Source organism: Mesoplodon bidens (assembly GCF_964165515.1).
Source record: "Mesoplodon bidens genome assembly, chromosome: 3".
NCBI lineage: Eukaryota > Metazoa > Chordata > Mammalia > Artiodactyla > Ziphiidae > Mesoplodon > Mesoplodon bidens.
The window spans coordinates 42,388,832-42,407,986 of record NC_138178.1 but is presented as its reverse complement, the minus strand read 5'-3'; the positions used below and the strand labels follow the sequence as shown (position 1 = coordinate 42,407,986).

The window sequence follows — 19,155 nt, the reverse complement described above, 5'->3', positions numbered from 1 at the left end:
AAGCCTCAGGCCAAACAACGAGTAAAACAGGTACACAATCCCACTCATTAAAAAAAAAAAAAAAAAAAAGATGGCAAAAAAATATGTCACAGATGAAGGAGCAAGGTAAAAACCTACAAGACCAAACAAATGAAGAAGAAATAGGCAATCTACCTGAAAAGGAATTCAGAGTAATGATAGTAAAGACGATCCAGAATCTCAGAAATCGAATAGAAGCACAGATTGAGAAAATACAAGAAATGTTTAACAAAGATCTAGAAGAACTAAAGAACAAACAAACAGATGAACAACACCGTAACTGAAATGAAAAGTACATTAGAAAGAATCAATAACAGAATAACGGAGGCAGAATAACAAATAAGTGAGCTGGAAGACAAAATGGTGGAAATAACTGCCGAGGAGCAGAATAAAGAAAAAAGAATGAGGGCTTCCCTGGTGGCGCAGTGGTTGAGAGTCCGCCTGCCGATGCAGGGGACACAGGTTCATGCCCCGGTCTGGGAAGATCCCACATGCCGCGGAGCGGCTAGGCCCGTGAGCCATGGCCGCTGAGCCTGCGTGTCCGGAGCCTGTGCTCCGCAATGGGAGAGGGCACAACAGTGAGAGGCCCGCGTACCGCAAAAAAAAAAAAAAAGAAAAAAAGAAAAAAGAATGAGAAGAATTGAAGACAATCTCAGAGACCTCTGGGACAACACTAACCGCACCAACATTCGAATTATAGGGGTCCCAGAAGAAGAAGAGAAAAAGAAAGGGTCTGAAAAAATATTTGAAGAGATTAAAGTGGAAAATTTCCCTAATATGGGAAAGGAAATAGTCACCCAAGTCCAGGAAGCACAGAGAGTCCCATACAGGGTAAACCCTAGGAAAAACACACCAAGATACATATTAATCAAACTAACAAAAATTAAATTCAAAGAAAAAATATTAAAAGCAGCAAGGGAAAAACAAAAAATAATATACAAAGGAATCCCCATAAGGTTATCAGCTGAGTTTTCAGTGGAAACTCTGCAGGCCAGAAAGGGAGTGGCAGGATATAGTTAAAGTGATGAAAGAGAAAAAACTACAGCCAAGATTACTCTACCCAGCAAGGATCTCATTCAGATTTGATGGAGAAGTCAAAAGCTTTTCAGACAAACAACAACTAAGAGAATTCAGCACCACCAAACCAGCTTTACAACACATGCTAAAGAAACTTCTCTAAGCGGGAAACACAAGACAAGAAGAAGACCCACAAAAACAAACCCAAAACAATTAAGAAAATGTAATAGGAACATACATACGGATAATAACCTTGAATGTAAATGGATTAAATGTCCCAACCAAAAGACACAGACTGGCTGAATGGATACAAAAACAAGACCCATATATATGCTGTCTACAAGAGACCCACTTCAGACCTAGGGACACATACAGACTGAAAGTGAAGGGATGGAAAAAGATATTCCATGCAAATGGGAATCAAAAGAAAGCTGGAGTAGCAATACTCATATCAGCTAAAATAGACTTTAAAATAAAGACTGTTACAAGAGGTAAGGAGGGACACTACATAATGATCAAGGGATCAATTCAAGAAGAAGATATAACAACTGTAAATGTTTATGCACCAAACATAGGAGCACCTCAATACATAAGGCAAATGCTAACAACCATGAAAGGAGAAATCGACAGTAATGCGATAATAGTAGGGGACTTTAGCACCCTACTTACACCAATGGACAGATCATCCAACAGAAAATAAATAAGGAAACACAAGCTTTAAATGACACAACAGACCAGATAGATCTAATTAATATTTATAGAACATTCCACCCAAAAGTGGCAGAATACACTTTCCTCTCAACTGCACATGGAACATTCTCCAGGACAGATCACACCTTGGGTCATAAATCAAGCCTCAGAAAATTTAAGAAAATTGAAATCACAGCAAGGAGCTTTTCTGACCATGATGCTATGAGATTGGAAATCAATTACAGGAAAAAGACTGTAAAAAACACAGATACATGGAGGCTAAACAGTGCACTACTAAATAACCAAGAGATCACTGAAGAAATCAAAGAAGAAATAAAAAAATACATAGAAACAAATGACAACAGAAACACAGCAACCCAAACCGTATGGGACGCAGCAAAAGCAGTTCTAAGAGGGAAGTTTATGACAATTCAATCTCACCTCAAGAAACAAGAAAAATCTCAAATAAACAATCTAACCCTACACTTAAAACAACTAGAGAAAGAAGAACAAAGAAAACCCAAAGTCAGTAGAAGGAAAGAAATCATAAAGATCAGACAGAAATAAATGAAATAGAAAAGAAGAAAACAATAACAAAGACCAATAAAACTAACAGCTGGTTCTTTGAGAAGATAAACAAAATTGAAAAACCCTAAGCCAGACACATCAAGAAAAAAGGGAGAGGACGCAAATCAATAAAGTTAGAAATGAAAAAGGAGAAATCACAACTGACACTGCAGAAATACAAAGGATTATAAGAGACTACTACAAACAACTATATGTCAATAAAATGGAAAATGAAGAAATGGACAAATTCTTGGAAAGGTACAATTTTCCAAGACTGAACCAGGAAGAATTAGAAAATATAAACAGACCTATCACAAGTACTGATATTGAAACTGTAATTAAAAATCTTCCAACAAACAAAAGTCCAGGACCAGATGGCTTCACTGGCGAATTCTATCAAACATTTAGAGAAGAGCTAACACCAATCCTTCTCAAACTCTTCCAAAAAATTGCAGAGGGAGAAACACTCCCAAATTCATTCTACAAAGCCACCATCACCCTGATACCAAAACCAGAAAAAGATATCACACAAAAAAGATAATTATAGGGCTTCCCTGGTGGCGCAGTGGTTGAGAGTCCGCCTGCCGATGCAGGGGACACAGGTTCATTCCCTGGCCCGGGAAGATCCCATATGCCGCGGAACAGCTGGGCCCGTGAGCCATGGCCACTGAGCCTGCGCATCCGGAGCCTGTGCTCCACAACGGGAGAGGCCACAACAGTGAGAGGCCCGTGGACCGCAAAAAAAAAAAAAAAAAAAAGATAATTATAGACCAGTATCAATGATGAACATAGATGAAAAAATCCTGAACAAAATAACAGAATCCAGCAGCACATTAAAAGGATCATAGACCATGATCAAGTGGGATTTATCCCAGGAATGCAAGGATTCTTCGATATATGCAAATCAATCAATGTGATACACCACATTAACAAATTAAGGAATAAAAACCATATGAGCATCTCAATAGATGCAGAAAAAGCTTTCAACAAAATTCAACACCCATTTATGATAAAAACTCTCCAGAGGGCTTCCCTGGTGGCGCAGTGGTTGAGAGTCCGCCTGCCGATGCAGGGGACACGGGTTCATGCCCCGATCCGGGAAGATCCCACATGCCGTGGAGCGGCTGGGCCCATGAGCCATGGCCGCTAAGCCTGCACGTCCGGAGCCTGTGCTCCGCAACGGGAGAGGCCACAACAGTGAGAGGCCCGTGTACCGCAAAAAAAAAAAACAAAAAAAAACCTCTCCAGAAAGTGGGCTTAGAGGGAAACTACCTCAACATAATAAAGGCCATATATGACAAACCAACAGCAAGCATATTCTCAATGGTGAAAAACTGAAAGCATTTCCACTAGGATTAGGAACAAGACAAGGATATCCACCCTCGCCACTATTATTCAACATAGTTTTGGAAGTCTTAGCCATGGCAATCAGAAAAGAAAAAGAAATAAAAGGAATACAAATTGGAAAAGAAGAAGTAAGACTGCCACTGTTTGCCGGTGACATGATGTTATACATAGAGAATCCTAAAGATGCCACCAGAAAACTACTAGAACTAATCAATGAATTTGGTAAAGTTGCAGGATACAAAATTAATGCACAGAAATCTCTGGCATTCCTATACACCAACAACGAAAAATCAGAAAGAGAAATTAAGGAAACACTCTCATTTACCACTGCAACAAAAAAAATGAAATACCTAGGAATAAACCTGCTTAAGGAGGTGAAAGACTTGTACTCAGAAAACTATAAAACACTGATGAAAGAAATCAAAGATGACATAAACAGATGGAGAAATATACCACATTCTTGGATTGGAAGAATCAATACTGTGAAAATGACTATACTACAGTATACAGATTCAATGCAATCCCTATCAAACTACCAATGGCATTCTTCACAGAAGTAGGACAAAAAATCTTACAGTTCATATGGAAATACAAAAGACCCTGAATAGCCAAAGCAACCTTGAGAAAGAAAAACGGAGTTAGCGGAATAAGGCGCCCCAACTTTAAACTATACCACAAAGCTACAGTAATCAAGACAGTATGGTACTGCCACAAAAACAGAAAGATAGATCAGTGGTACAGGATAGAATGCCCAGAGATAAACCCACACACATAAGGGCACCTAATTTATGACAAAGGAGGCAAGAACATACAATGGAGAAAAGACAGCCTCTTCAATAAGTGGTGCTGGGAAAACTGGACAGCTACATGTTAAAGAATGAAATTAGAACACTACCTAACACCATACACAAAAATAAACTCCAAAGGGATTAAAGACTAAAATGTAAGACCAGACACTATAAAACTCTTAGAGGAAAACATAGGAAAAACACTCTTTGACATAAACCACAGCAAGATCTTTTTAGACCCACCTCCTAGAGTAACGGAAATAAAAACAAAAATAAACAAATGGGACTTAATGAAACTTAAAAGCTTTTGCACAGCAAAGAAAGCCATAAACAAAACAAAAAGACAACCCTCAGAATGGGAGAAAATATTTGCAAATGAAACAACAGACAAAGGATTAATGTCCAAAATATACAAACAGCTCATGGAGCTCAACGTCAAATAAACAAACAATCCAGTTAAAAAATGGGCAGAAGACCTAAATAGACATTTTACCAAGGAAGACATACAGATGGCCAAGAGGAACATGAAAAGATGCTCAACATCACTAATAAGTAGAGAAATGCAAATCAAAACTACAATGAGGTATCACCTCACGCCAGTCAGAATGGCCATTATCAAAAAAGCTAGAAACAATAAATGCTGGAAAGGGTGTAGTGAAAAGGGAACCCTCCTACACTGTTGGTGGGAATGTAAATTGATACAACCACTATGGAAGATAGTATGGAGGTTCCTTAAAAAACTAAAAATAGAACTACCATATGACCTAGCAATCCCATTACTGGGCATATACCCTGAGAAAACCATAATTCAAAAAGAGACGTGCGCTACAATGTTCACTGCAGCACTATTTACAATAGCCAGGACATCGAACCAACCTAAATGTCCATCGACAGATGAATGGATAAAGAAGATGTGGCACATATATACAATGGAATATTACTTAGCCATAAAAAGAAACGAAATTGAGTTATTAGTAGTGAGGTGGATGGACCTAGAGCCTGTCATACAGAGTGAAGTAAGTCAGAAAGAAAAAAACAGATACCGTATGCTAACACATATATATGAAATCTAAAAAAAAAAGGTACTGATGAACCTTGTTGCAGGGCAGGAATAAAGAGGTAGACATAGAGCATGGACTTGAGGATACGGGGAGGGGGAAGCTGGGGTGAAGTGAGAGTAGCAGCGACATACATACACGACCGGATGTAAAACAGTTGGCTGGTGGGAAGCAGCAGCAAAGCACGGGAGATCAGTTCAGTGCTTTGCGATGACCTAGAGGGGTGGGATAGGGAGGATGGGAGGGAGGCTCGTGAGGGAGGGGATATGGGGACATGTGTATGCATATGGATGATTCGCTTTGCTGTGCAACAGAAACTATCACGGTATTGTGAGGCAATTATACTCCAATAAAGATCTATTTAAAAAGAAAAAAAATCTAATAACAGAGCCTCACAGTGTATGATTCTGGAACAATTAAAATCAAAATTCTGTGATATGCAAATTATATACAGACATGTTGGAGGGAAAGGAATATCCACAGTGGGTATGTTTATACAGGGAAAGTTTCCCATAAAACATGAACAATCCATCAGGCTAACTCCCCACCCCAAAGGAGTAGTGAGTGAATCATTCAAAAGATACAGTGACTAGTCTCCAAAGGAGATGCCTGCATCTGCATGACTAATTTAAATAGCCCAGTCTACATATCAGTGCCTGATAAGACCACTTTTTAGAGGTATATAAAGGACATTTAGAATTTATGAAATTTGAGTACAAAAATAGAGCCAGTCTTTATCTTGAATTTAGTGGAAACCAACTGCACACTCACAGTTACATAATCCTGCTGATTTAGGCAGTTTATAACTATGATCCTCTGGTTTAAGAAATCAAGTCTGCCTTTCCTCCAAAAAGAAATCATGTACTCAGAAAGATGAGGGAAGCATCTTTCAGAAGAGTGACTATAGTAAGCTTTCTGGAAGGCTAAGGGAACTCTGAATAAATAATCTAGCAAGTAAATGAGAACCCTTAGTTTAAGGCAATCTGGTTAAATTCACCTTAGTAAGCAGAGCAGGGCATAGGAGATTCTTGGGAAGAAAACCCAAGGGCATTCCTTTATCCAGGAGAGGAAGGGAAACCACCAGAAAGAATAGATGGCTCTACCCCAAGGGCCAACTGGGAGCACAGGCATGCTCTTCAAGGAGGGGAGGGGCCCAACCTAGGAGTGTCAGTGGCTTGAAGGGAGGGGTTCTTTGGTGGTGCACAGGAGAGAGTGTACAAGGTGCAGCAGGCTCTAGTCTATGAAATAAGGGACAATAAGGGGGAAAAAAGTCTTAGGCTAGGTAAGGGTAAAGTGTGATGTTAGACATGGGGAGGAAGACTCCTGGCAAAGCAAAGCAAAATGAGAGTCAGTAAGAAGTATTAAAAACTGGGCCCACGTGAGCGGCTGGGCCCGTGAGCCATGGCCGCTGAGCTTGCACGTCCGGAGCCTGTGCTCCGCAACGGGAGAGGCCACAGCAGTGAGAGGCCCGCGTACCGCAAAGAATTAAAAAAATAAAGAAAAAAAAAAAAAAAACTGGGCCCAATTATTTCTCTAAGTGTCAAATCCATGGCAAGGCTCTGAGCCTTATCTATCCTGGAGACAGAATATTCAAGACATGTAAAAATATGATGAGAAATAATAACCAGTCCGAACTCTGCATTTTCACCATTCTCAGGAATGAGAAAGAGCTGGATAAATACTTCACCCTTGGTCTATGCCTCAGTTACATCTTCTGCAACATTTCAAGGAGAAAGAGGTAAAAAGCTTCCCAACATTTTAATATTATATATTCAAGCAAATGGAACATTATATTGCAATTATGTTATTGTTTTAATTTTTTAAACACTTAGTTTCTCAACATTTTGAACATAGTAGGCTCACAGCAAAGACATTTCCATTAATCTCTACCAAGATTACTTGATACCATGATACCATTCCTACCATGAGCTTGTTAGATTTAGATGAACTTAACAGTGTATATTGTGGATTCTACTGTAAATAATGCACTTAAAAACAATCCTTAATATATCTTTTGTCAGCTGTGCCTTATTAGCTGCCTAATACCTTCTTTTTTGCTGTCAACAAAATTACAGTTATTAAAAGGAGAACATTTATTACTGTAGGACAAAATGTTCCCAAAATGCATCAAAGACATAATGCCTTGAATTTCACCTAATTAGGATGAATTCCTCCTTCTCAGATGTTGACATATGCTTTTAATTCTGTAAAATGTACTATTATAAACAACCATTTTACAAATCACAAAATGAAATTACTAATATATCTCTATATAACAACCCTCAAGTGTTCTTACTCTGTAGGTCTTTTCGAGGCAGTCTGAGATGATCTAGAAAGATAAAATTTGGCATGAGTGTACAGTTTTTGTTCATGGTCAGAAAGAAAAATCATGAAATGTCCAATTTTCAGTTTTATGGGGATTCCCTGTTGTCATACCAGTTCTGTATAATTTCAGCTCCAGAAAGAGTGTGTCTTTAAGTTAAAAAATAACAAGTATAATTAATCATCATTTAGTCTCAGAACATAAGAAAGTAGTTGGATAACAAATCATTCCTTTTAGTGGTTCCCCATTTTTCTTTTAAAAGAGAATTGAGTAGTCATCTTTAAAAATAATTTACAATGAGAGATCCCTATGAGATTCTGGCATATAACTTGGAAGGAGTTCAAGGAACTGAGTGAATCGCTATAACATTCCCTGGTACAGAAAACTAATACTGCCATTGGGGACTGAACTCTGAAACCAGTCATCTTAGTATGAAAAATGATTTAGTTTAGAGAACAATGGCACATTTTACAGATTCTAGCTAGTCTGAGTACACCAAAAAAGTAAAATGCTCTTATTTCTTAACAGGTTTGCAAACTGTTTTAAGAAGAACCAGGAGAAACTCTTCTGTCTGGGAAGGCATTCTCCATCTGAAAGTCTATCTCCTGTGAAATAAGCCATTAAGTAAGAAACCTGGGACTCAACCCAGGTGTTTAGGTAAAGAGTCATTGGAGAGGCAGCTTAAAAAAAACAAGCTTCTGAATTCTCAGAGCTAAGGAGGGGATTCACATTTAGCTTGATTGGAAGGTATGCTAATACGACGTAGATGAATTATTCTGAGGATCTTCTGGAATGTGATCAAAATCTTGGGGATGAGACCCAAAGAAAGGAAGGCATACTAGTGACTACGAATAACTAAGGCCAACCAATTTAAGGATGAGCTCAGGGTGGCTTTAAGAAGCTGAGAGCCGTCTCTTATCTGTATTTCAAAACAGAGCTCTGCAACCAAAGTTCTCCAATTGTTGAAGGTAAACATGCCCTTCTTCATGTCTACAATACTGTAACATGGCTTTTAAGGCTTGGCCTGAGGAACATGACACATAGAGGGCCCATAAATAAACGCATGCACCTATGGTCAACTCATCTATGACAAAGGGGGCAAGAATATACAATAGAGAAAAGACAGTCTCTTCAATAAGTGGTGCTGGGAAAACTGGACAGCTACATGTAAAATAATGAAATTAGAACATTCTCTAACACCATATACAAAAATAAACTCAAAATGGATTAAAGACCTAAATGTAAGACCTGAAGCCATAAAACTCCTAGAAGAAAACATAGGCAGAACACTCTTTGACATAAATCTTAGTACTTTTTTGGATCTGTCGCCTAAGGCAAAAGAAAAGCAAAAATAAACAAACAGGACGTGATTAAATTTAAAAGCTTTTTGCACAGCAAAGGAAACCAAGACAACCTACTGAATGGGAAAAACTACTTGCAAATGATATGACTGATAAGTGGTTAATACCCAAAATATATAAACAGCTCATAAAACACAACATCAATAAAACAAACAACCTGATTAAAAAATGGGCAGAAGACCTAAAGAGATATTTTTCCGAAGAAGACGAAGAGATGGCCAACAGACACATAAAAAGGTGCTCAACGTCATAATCACCAGAGAAATGCAAATTAAAACCACAATGAGATATCACCTCACACCTGTCAGAACGGCTATCATCAAAAAAACCCACAAATAACAAAAGTTGGTGAGGACGTGAAGAAAAGGGAACCCTTGGTGGGAATGTAAATTGGTGCAGCCACTGTGGAGAACAGTATGGAGGTTCCTCAAAAAACTAAAAATAGAACTACCATATGATCCAGCAATTCCAGTCCTGTGTATACATCTGAAGAAAACAAAAACACTAATTCAAAAAGATACATGAACCCAATGTTCATGGCAGCATTATTTACAATAGCCAAGATACGGAAGCAACCTAAGTGTCCAACAACAGATGAACGGATAAAGAAGATGTGGTATGTATATACAATGGAATAGTACTCAGCCATTAAAAAGAATGAAATTTTGCCATTTGCAACAACATGGATGGACTTGGATGGTATTATGCTTAGTGAAATAAGTCAGAGAAAGACAAATACCACGTTATCACTTATATGTGGAATCTAAAAAATAAAACAAACTGGTGAATACAACAAAAAAACAGACTCACAGATATAGAAAACAAACTAGTGGTTACCAGGGGGAGAGGAAAGGGGGCGGGGGCAAAATAGGGATAGGGTATTAAGAGGTACAAACCACTATGTATAAAATAAATAGGATAGGGACTTCCCTGGTGGTCCAGTGGGTAAGACTCCGAGCTCCCAATGCAAGGGGCCTGGGTTTGATCCCTGGTCGGGGAACTAGATCCCGCATGCATGCCGCAACTAAGAGTCCACATGCTGTAACTAAAGATACTGCGTGCCACAACTAAGGCCCGGCACAGCCTAAATAAATACATATTTAAAAATAAATAAATAAATAGGGTACAAGGATATACTGTACAGCATAGGGAATATAGGTAATATTTTATAATAACTAAATGAAGTATAACCTTTAAAAATGTGAATCACTGTGTTGTATACCTGAAACTTATAAACTGTACATCAACTATACCTCAATTTTTTAAAAAAGGAATGAATGAACGAATGAATGAATGAATAAATAAAACTCTCTCTACACACACACACACACACACACACACACACACACACACACACACACACACACTTTTGGTTCTACTTCTCTGGAGAACCCTGACTAATACAAGTATCTGAGGTAGTGATTCTCAACTAGAGATAAGGGGAAGTGGGGTCGATAAAAAGAGCAGAGGGCTTGGGGATGATAATTTTGAAAAGGCATGGGCAGACCTTGTGGAATACCTACCCAAAAGCCATTCACAACCTTCAGCTATTACAGAGGTGGGAATACTAAAACGAATTTTCCACCTTCCCCTGCAGCTAAGGGATAGCCATGTAACAGAGTTGTGGCCAGAAGGGCTTCCTTCCCAAATAAAAAGCTAAAGCCTTCCTAGGAGAAAGCACTATGCTCTAACCGTTCTCCCCTCCTGGCCTACTAAGGATTCAGATGTAAACCCGGTGCCTGGAAGAGCTGGAGATCAACTCTGCTGCCGCCACCATTCCCCAGTGTTCCATGCACAGCAGTTTAAATAGGAGTGCAAGCAGAATCTGCCTTCTTAGGCCAACCTGTACTGAAAGCTGAGAAATTTAACCTACTTCATGTTAAATGTTATTATATAGACAGCTTTTAAAATTATACCTGTACTCCTCCTCCACTGAGGCTAGCTAAGGTCAAAATCTGCAATGGGGGGCTTCCCTGGTGGCACAGTGGTTAATAATCTGCCTGCCAAAGCAGGAGACATGGGTTCGATCCCTGGTCCAGGAAGATCCCACATGCTGCGGAGCAACTAAGCCCGTCTGCCACAACTACTGAGCCTGCACTCTAGAGCCTGCAAGCCACAACTACTGAGCCCGTGTGCCAGAACTACTGAAACCCACACACCTAGAGCCCATGTTCTGCAACAAGAGAAGCCACTGCAATGAGAAGCCCGTGCACTGCAACGAAGAGTAGCCCCCGCTCGCTGCAACTAGAGAAAGCCTGAGTACAGCAATGAAGACACAACACAGCCAAAAATAAATAAATAAATAAAATAAATTAAAAAAAAAATCTTCAATGGGAAGGACTTGGACTAGAAGAATTTCCTGAAAGTAATGATTATGAAGCACTGACAATTAAAATTATAATGGTTATGAATCAATGAATTAATAAGGAAGGCTGTAGGGTAAGAGTCTTTGAAAATATGTCCTGAATTTTTTTATGGCATTCCACTTTAAAGACAGGAGTTAGAATTGAGTGGCACTTTGACATCACTGCATTTTGTAATACAGTAGTGCGTTTAAAATTTTACCTCAGTACACTTTTAATATTTGCTACAGTTGAGAACTAAAGAATTCTAAAGAGAACTAAAAATCACTGTGTAATAAAACCTCACTAACAAATCATTAACAAGGAACTTACTGGCTAAGTACGTGAATGTAAAGGAAGTGCCCAAATTACCTAATATTTATTTATTTATTTGTTTGTTTGTTTGTTTTTGGCTGTGTTGGGCCTTCGTTGCTGTGCACTTGCTTTCTCTAGTTGTGGCGAGCGGGGGCTACTCTTCGCTGCAGTACACGGGCTTCTCATTGCAGTGGCTTCTCTTGTTGTGGAGCACGGGCTCTAGGCATGCGGGCTTCAGCAGCTGTGGTTCGTGGGTTCTAAAGTGCAGGCTCAGTAGTTGTGGCACATGGGCTTAGTTGCTCCACAACATGTGGGATCTTCCCAGACCAGGGCTTGAACCCATGTCCCCTGTGTTGGCAGGAGGATTCTTAACCACTGCGCCACCAGGGAAGTCCCCTAATAATTTTTACAGTCAACAGTATTATATCTTTGAGGCTATCAATGATGCACCTTTAAAAATATTTTCTCCAGGCCTACCTGTAAGAAGAAAAATCGACTGCTGTCAAATAATGACTTCAAAATTCTGTGCTTACCTTTTTTTTCTCCAGTGTAGGGCACATAGTCTTCCCTGTCCTTATGCTCCAAAGCTTCCTTCTCCAAATATGAAAGGAGGTGTTCTCTATCAAATGGCCCTGTGGCAGACTTTGATGTCTGGTTCTTCTGCCGGAACCCTGCAGGCAGAAGGGCATTCTGCCAAAGAGAATGAATCAGCCATTATGACCAGCAAGAATGCCAGTGCTATATACATCCAGATGTTACCATCTAAGAAAGATTTATAGACTAGAATGGGATGTAGGCATTAAAGACTTCATTACAGGGTTTTAGGGCAGCAACATAAAAGTGTTCCAAACAAAGTTTTTAAAAATTAGGTAGAATTCACTTACGTTATTATTAAAATAGGGACATTCACCTTTTCTTCAGAAAGTATTCTACTAGCAGGAAACACCCTTTACTTTTTAAGTATCCTGGGACAGTAATGATAAATAGTTTGTAATGCTTAATAACAGCTCAGCATATATGTATACATAGAAAATAATTCCATTGCAAAAGAATGTTAAATGACTATATACATCATAGTCCTTCATAATGTCTGCTATTTCATCATAAAGACTTTCTCAGAAGAAAAACATGTATATCATACAGTAGGGTATCAGGATATTAATGTTTACTTGTTTGTGTTTAAATGCAAAGGTTCAACTTCTGCGTGTACGTTATGTGTGTATATATCAGCACTAGGACGTATCTGCAGCAACCACTGTCACTGCTACTCAAGACACTCAGAGATTCTCACGGCAAGAGTTATATCCCTAGGTTTCCACCTGGGTACAGCCTTTTTGAGTGCATGGAGTAACTGAGAGTCGGGGAGGGGTGAGAGGCAATGGGCTAAAGTAGTCCCTTTTAGTCCCTACTCTGTATTTTCACTAAGCCCAGGAATAACAAGCGGTGACTAAACAATGTGAGCTGCATCTTTTTGCTTGTCAAAAACCGAAGAGGTGATACTACCTTGTCTCACAATTCCCAAGTATTCTTTGCTTTGAAAATGGGAGATGGCCAGAAAAGTTACACAAAAGGGCCAACTCTGTTCTACAACACCTCACAATATTGGCAAGGATGCTGAATCTCCTAGGTGTTATAAGATCATTTTTCATTACAAAGAGTGATCTTATATGGATAATGATAATAAGAAATACTCATTTTATAACTAGAAAATATGGCACTTCAACTTTGGCCATTTGCTGAAATCCACAATAATTTTCATAAAATTCACCTTTCTGTTTTCCTCATGTAATGGTGTATGCATAACACAGAAAGCTCACCTATCAAGATGAAATACAAGAGGTTTTTCCTAACCATGCACCAAAAAAGTTTCTACAACACAAAACTGTCTATAGGAATATAAAAAAGAAACACAAGATTTCTACCCTCAGACTTTGAAATCAAGACAAGACTTGTACATGAAGAATCCATTCTCAACAAACCATCAAGTCCTATCCATTTTTACTTCCTAAAAAACTGTCTAACTTTTCTCCATCTGCAATACCATTACTTTGGTCTACACTATGATCCAAGCTGGGATGGACTATTACATTAGCCTCCCAACTGGTCTCCCTGGATCAGTTGCTGATACTCTTCAACCTTCACTCCCACCCGCTAAGGTCATCCTAGCCTCATCTCACATACCCTACCGTTCTAACCACATCAGCCCTTGTTCCTCCCTGTACTTGCCATATACTTCTTTCCCTGGAATGCTCTGTCCATCCTTTTTTGCACCTCATTTTTCAGACTGCAGCTCCATTCCCCCAAAGAAAGCTTTTCCTGACCTCCCATTATATGCTCTTATATATAGCACGATTATTTGATTGATGTCTAATTCCTCACACTCCTACCAGACTATACATCATGAGGGCAAAGACCACATTTTTTGTTTTGATCACTCTCATATCCCTAAGCCTAGCATAGTACCTGAGATGTATAGGTTGCCCCCCACCCCAATACTTATTGAATAAAGATTTGAGAATACTTTTAAAGAAAAATGCTCGTTAAGGCAAATTAATATAAGTTACTTTCCTTCACCATCAATAAGGCACATGTATACATACTGCTACTTCATGGTGGTAGCAATGGAGTTGCATTATACCACCTGCCTGTTCAAGCCCATGTCAAACATACAGGTTTTAAATGATATGTTAGCTGAATCCTGGCCCTTAAAAACAGTCTTTGACCACAAAATAAATGACAGCTAACTGGCTTTGGAGGCTATGAGCTAAGCTTTATTAGCAGCACACTTTAATCAAGAAAGTTAATGGATCATAATTACTTAACAAATAGATAAAAAATCTCATTAAAATGACTGCCACTGAAAATTACATGCTTCTCCCTTGCAGTGGAATTTTGTTGTAATAATTTATTCCCAGTCTTAGAAATGAAAAAATACCTTTTGCCTAGGCTTGGCTGGCTGTCTTTTTGAGACAGAAGTTTTGAGAAAACACAGTTAAGCTAGCAAATAAATATACTGAATGCAGAGTAAGGAAAGTAAAATAGCCCTCCAAAATATAACAAAATAGCACCATATACAAACTTCATCTGCTCTTCTCTTATCTACCTTCTGAGACTTTGTAAGGTACAGTGTGTTCCTCTGGTTGAAGTAGCTGCTGCTACCCTGGCCCTCTTGTCTGCCCTGGTCCTTTACCGAAACACTTTCCAAAAACTTCACCCAACGAGTGGCAAGCTGTCAGTAAACATCACTGTTCTTCTAGTCTCAACTAACAGTATCTGAGGTTGGGGAAGTTACAACTAGGGTTGGGGAGTCTGCAAAATACATCCAGAAGTTAGAACCCAAGCCTCCCCATACAAGAAGCAGGCCATGGATTTGCAAATAAGAAAATATAAGCCATCAGCTTTTAGACCTATAGAATACAGCATGAGTTAAAGGGGACTCACTGTAGTTTAACAGAAAAACCACTAGACTCGGCCAGGGATCAATCAGGTAGTAAAGGACCTAGCCTCAGTTCTTTCCCTAATTGTAATAACTGAGGCAAGTCACCTAACTTTTGTTTTCCATCTGTGAAACAGAGGGCAAGCACTACATCAGTGTTTCTCAACCGGGGGTGTTTTCATCCCCCAGGGGACAACTGGCAATACCCGGAAACATTTTTGATTGTCACAGTTGGGGGGAGGGCATATTAATCACTTTTTAAATTTTCTGTATTTTATGATGCTTTGACATCTTGGGGGCCTTGTTAATCCTGGAAAGACTGCCCCTCCCAGGGCTAACTAATTCCTAAGGATAGCAAACAACTCCCCACAAGCCCCTGCCATGTGCCTCTCACATGAAAACCAGCCAATCCAGAGCCCACACCCCCGACCACCTCTTTCATCTTTCACACACCAAGCCAATACTTCCCCTGCCCTAAACTGCCCAGGGCCAGGAACTGGACAACTAGAGACCACTCCTGTAGCCCAGAGCCCCTGAAATTATTCAAACTATCCAATTCTAAACTTGCTCAAATCTGCCCACCCTGCCTCACCTATTCCTTCCCTTGGAAACCACAAGAAAAGTTCTGGGCCACACTTGCACCTCACTCCTACCTCCTGACCAACCCAGCTGCTCCCCCATGTGGCCCTGCGTGGCTTGGTGCGCCTCCTGCTGTTGGGAACTGAAAGTAATAAACTCTTCTTCAAGGACCGTTCCATGTATGGTATCTCACCCGACCTGATTAAAACCAAATCCCAGGTACATTTTAAATCAGGAGGGTATGCTATTAGTATGTTGTGAGTAGAGGCCAGGGATGCTGCAAAACACCCTACAATGTACAGGGCAGCCCCACAGCAAAGAATTATCCAGCCCCAAATGTCAACAGCGCCAGGGCTGAGAAACCCTGGACCAGATGAACTCTTATGCTCCTACCATTTGATTCAAATAGGTCTGATAGGCTGAACTGCCTGGAGCAGATACTGCTGTGACATGCAAAACAGCACTGTTATTCTGAGTTACCCCCCACAGACTTAGGTGCACTGAAAAATCTTCCCTATAGTAACAATTATGGTTAAGGGATTTGATCAGTGGTATTGACACATTACCCAAGTGCTAAAGTAATGCTGAGAAAAGGAGTGTAATTCTCAATATAAATGAGAAAACCTTCTAGCAGGAAATAAATGTGTGGCAGTGACAAGAACATTTTCATAAAACAAACTCTTACCACGGTCCTTAAAAGGCACTAAAAGTCAATGTCTTTTTTTCTTTTTAAAGTCAGTGTCTTGTCATAATAAAATGCGGTAAAAAAAAAAAGCAGCCTAGCAAATAGCCATTACCTTCAGATCAATGAGCCACAACCTTAGTGTTCTCCCCTCACTGCCTCCCAGCCGCATACGCCCAGCCACAACAACAGCTCCAAACATACCAGGGATTAACAATCCCAGGGTCAAGGGTCTCCACCTTAGCCTTATGTAATGCATAAGGTAAGCAACGGCCATTTTGCAAAATAAAACATATATACATATATTCACGTCTGCTCTACATGGATTGCAGTATTGCCCAGAGTCTGCTTAGATCTATTCTACCAGTAACTAGAAACTTTGATCCAATTTGGTCAGCATCTTTCAGAAAGGTAATAATTAGATTTTAAGGTCATGAAGGACCCTCTAGAGACACTCTCTACACTGCAGCCATCCTGGTACAGAAGCCCTGAAGAGGCATAGAGGCTGGCGTACGTCAAAGAGCTAATCATCTGCTGCATTTTACCAAAAACATTCTTCCCAGCCCAGAGAGAAAAGATTTCTTAAAGGGAAGAAAATTTCAGGAGATGTTTGAAAATAAAAATGTTGTAGAAAATAGTTTAGAACAGTCATGTCATTAGAGATACCAGGCAGACGTGGGGGTACTGGAAAGGAGGCCAAAAGTTCATTTGGATAAAAAGGAGGAGGGGGATGGCAGTGTCAGGGAAAAATCATGGAAAAGCTAACTGTTCAAAGGCAGCTACTTAGTACCAAAGAGTTTGAAAAATTATTTCATTTTTCTGTATTGCCTAGCACCTACCTCGGGGTCAAGATCATCCAGCACAGTTTCCAGTTGTTTCAGTTCTATTTCTGATAGATTCCCAAGGAGTTCATCTTCATCAACGTCCTTGTACTTTTCTAAGTCCTTCCGGAATGATAGTGCCATGGTTTGCAGTCACTTAATTTTTGCTATTCAGTACAGTCAGAAGTGATTTCTTATTTTTTTTCTTAAAGCTATGGAGAGAAGAAACAAAAACATTTAAAATATTAAGTCATCCCCACCTAATTAGATCTATTTTAGGTTAAATGAAATGTAATTTCCATGTGTCATATATTCTTTGACTATGTAACACACACTACCCTTGCCTATGAATCATTCAATGTCTTTACCTTTTGTCTTTTGTTGACAAAAAGCAACCAAACAAAAACAAAAAGCCACACTGGGAAAAAAGAGGGGGAGGAGAGAATAAAATTGAAATCCATTAAAACAGCTACTTGACAGAATTTAGATTCCTGATAACTGAGCTTTAGGGGGGAAGAACTTATAATATGTACCAAAATATAATTTTTTCCATCAATTGCTTTCAAATGATTGCTACCAGTACCAGAATACTTTGTTTAAGCACAGTATGTTTGAGGCATGCTTGTTTTCCTGTAAATTGCTTAGAACATTATTTTCTGACTCAATATTAATATAGGAGAGATATTAATATACTTCCATGGGAGGAATGGCCATTGGAAAAAACATTTTTTGAAAAGGTTCATTTAAAAATTTTTTTTGCATTTTTTCTTCTAATTTATATTTTGTTGCATTATGAAAACAATACATTTATTTGGCAAAGTAATCTAGGTTACAGGTTGAAATAAAAGAAAATTCTGAAGAAAGTGCACTGATTATTTTTTAAATATGAAATATTCGATGTATTCTAACCAATACATACTAGCATTCTTATTAGGAAAAGGCATTTTTAAAGGAAAAAAACAGCATTCTGAAAAGGTTTCAGCAAAATATTCAAAACCATGCTGGGATATGTCATCCACTGACTGGCAAGATTGGTCAGGAGGGTCTGGTGGCAGGAAAGGATCTTCACCATTTCCTCACCATGTTCATCTCTCCCAAACAGCTATGAAGTGACTCAAAAAGCAGCATCTTTCCAGATATAGCAGGACTATTCTATAGGGGAAAAAAAGTACTTAAAATAAGTACTGCAAAAAGCGTGAAGTAAAAATGAAGTATTTCTATAAATTCTAGCCATATATGTGGATCATTTGCCTCATAAAATGTTCCTATGTGAATAAGAAATAATCCTTAGACTTCCTGATTTGGCTAAATTTTTCTTGGCTGTAAAACGCCCAGTACTTCAAAGTCTGATATACTTTCTACTCCCTTCTCCCAAGTTTTCCCAACTTAATATTTTAACGAATACATTTTCCTCCTCAAACTAGTAACATTTTATGGACCCTTTTATGTGTTTTCATATCCTATGAAGACAGGAAGGTTCACCACAGGGGTCTGTCAGCTAGCAAGCATCTGGGACGAATAACAAGCAAATTAACAGAGCTGTGCTTATGCAGATGTTAACTTGCAGGCATTTTGTGTAACTGCCCAAGACAGGTCTGGGTTACACCTGTTCTACTGGCACTTCATTGGTTGAGCAGTTACCCTGGATTTTTTTCGCTTTTTTGAACACATAATTATCATTGTTGTCATTACTAAGTTTGGTAAACATTCTTTGTATTTCCAACTTTAAGACAACAAGCTTACCAAGTATCCTGAGAGTGTATTTTCTCAATTAAAAATAATACAGTCTGAGGAGACGATTCAACAGAAGG

The 19,155-nt window shown here is 39.1% G+C and overlaps 1 protein-coding gene across 2 annotated transcripts in view; it reads right to left on the bottom strand.

The window, feature by feature from the left end:
- TMOD3 (tropomodulin 3) overlaps window positions 1-19,155 on the bottom strand; it is a 92,579-nt gene that overhangs the window by 34,417 nt on the left and 39,007 nt on the right. For both annotated transcript variants that reach the window (XM_081227971.1, XM_081227972.1), the window contains exons 2-3: window positions 17,363-17,556; window positions 12,360-12,516 (exon numbers count right to left, since the gene is read on the bottom strand). In XM_081227971.1, coding sequence (XP_081084097.1) covers window positions 12,360-12,516; window positions 17,363-17,488 — 283 coding nt within the window. In that variant the 5' untranslated portion in view covers window positions 17,489-17,556. The remainder of the gene's footprint in view (window positions 1-12,359; window positions 12,517-17,362; window positions 17,557-19,155) is intronic.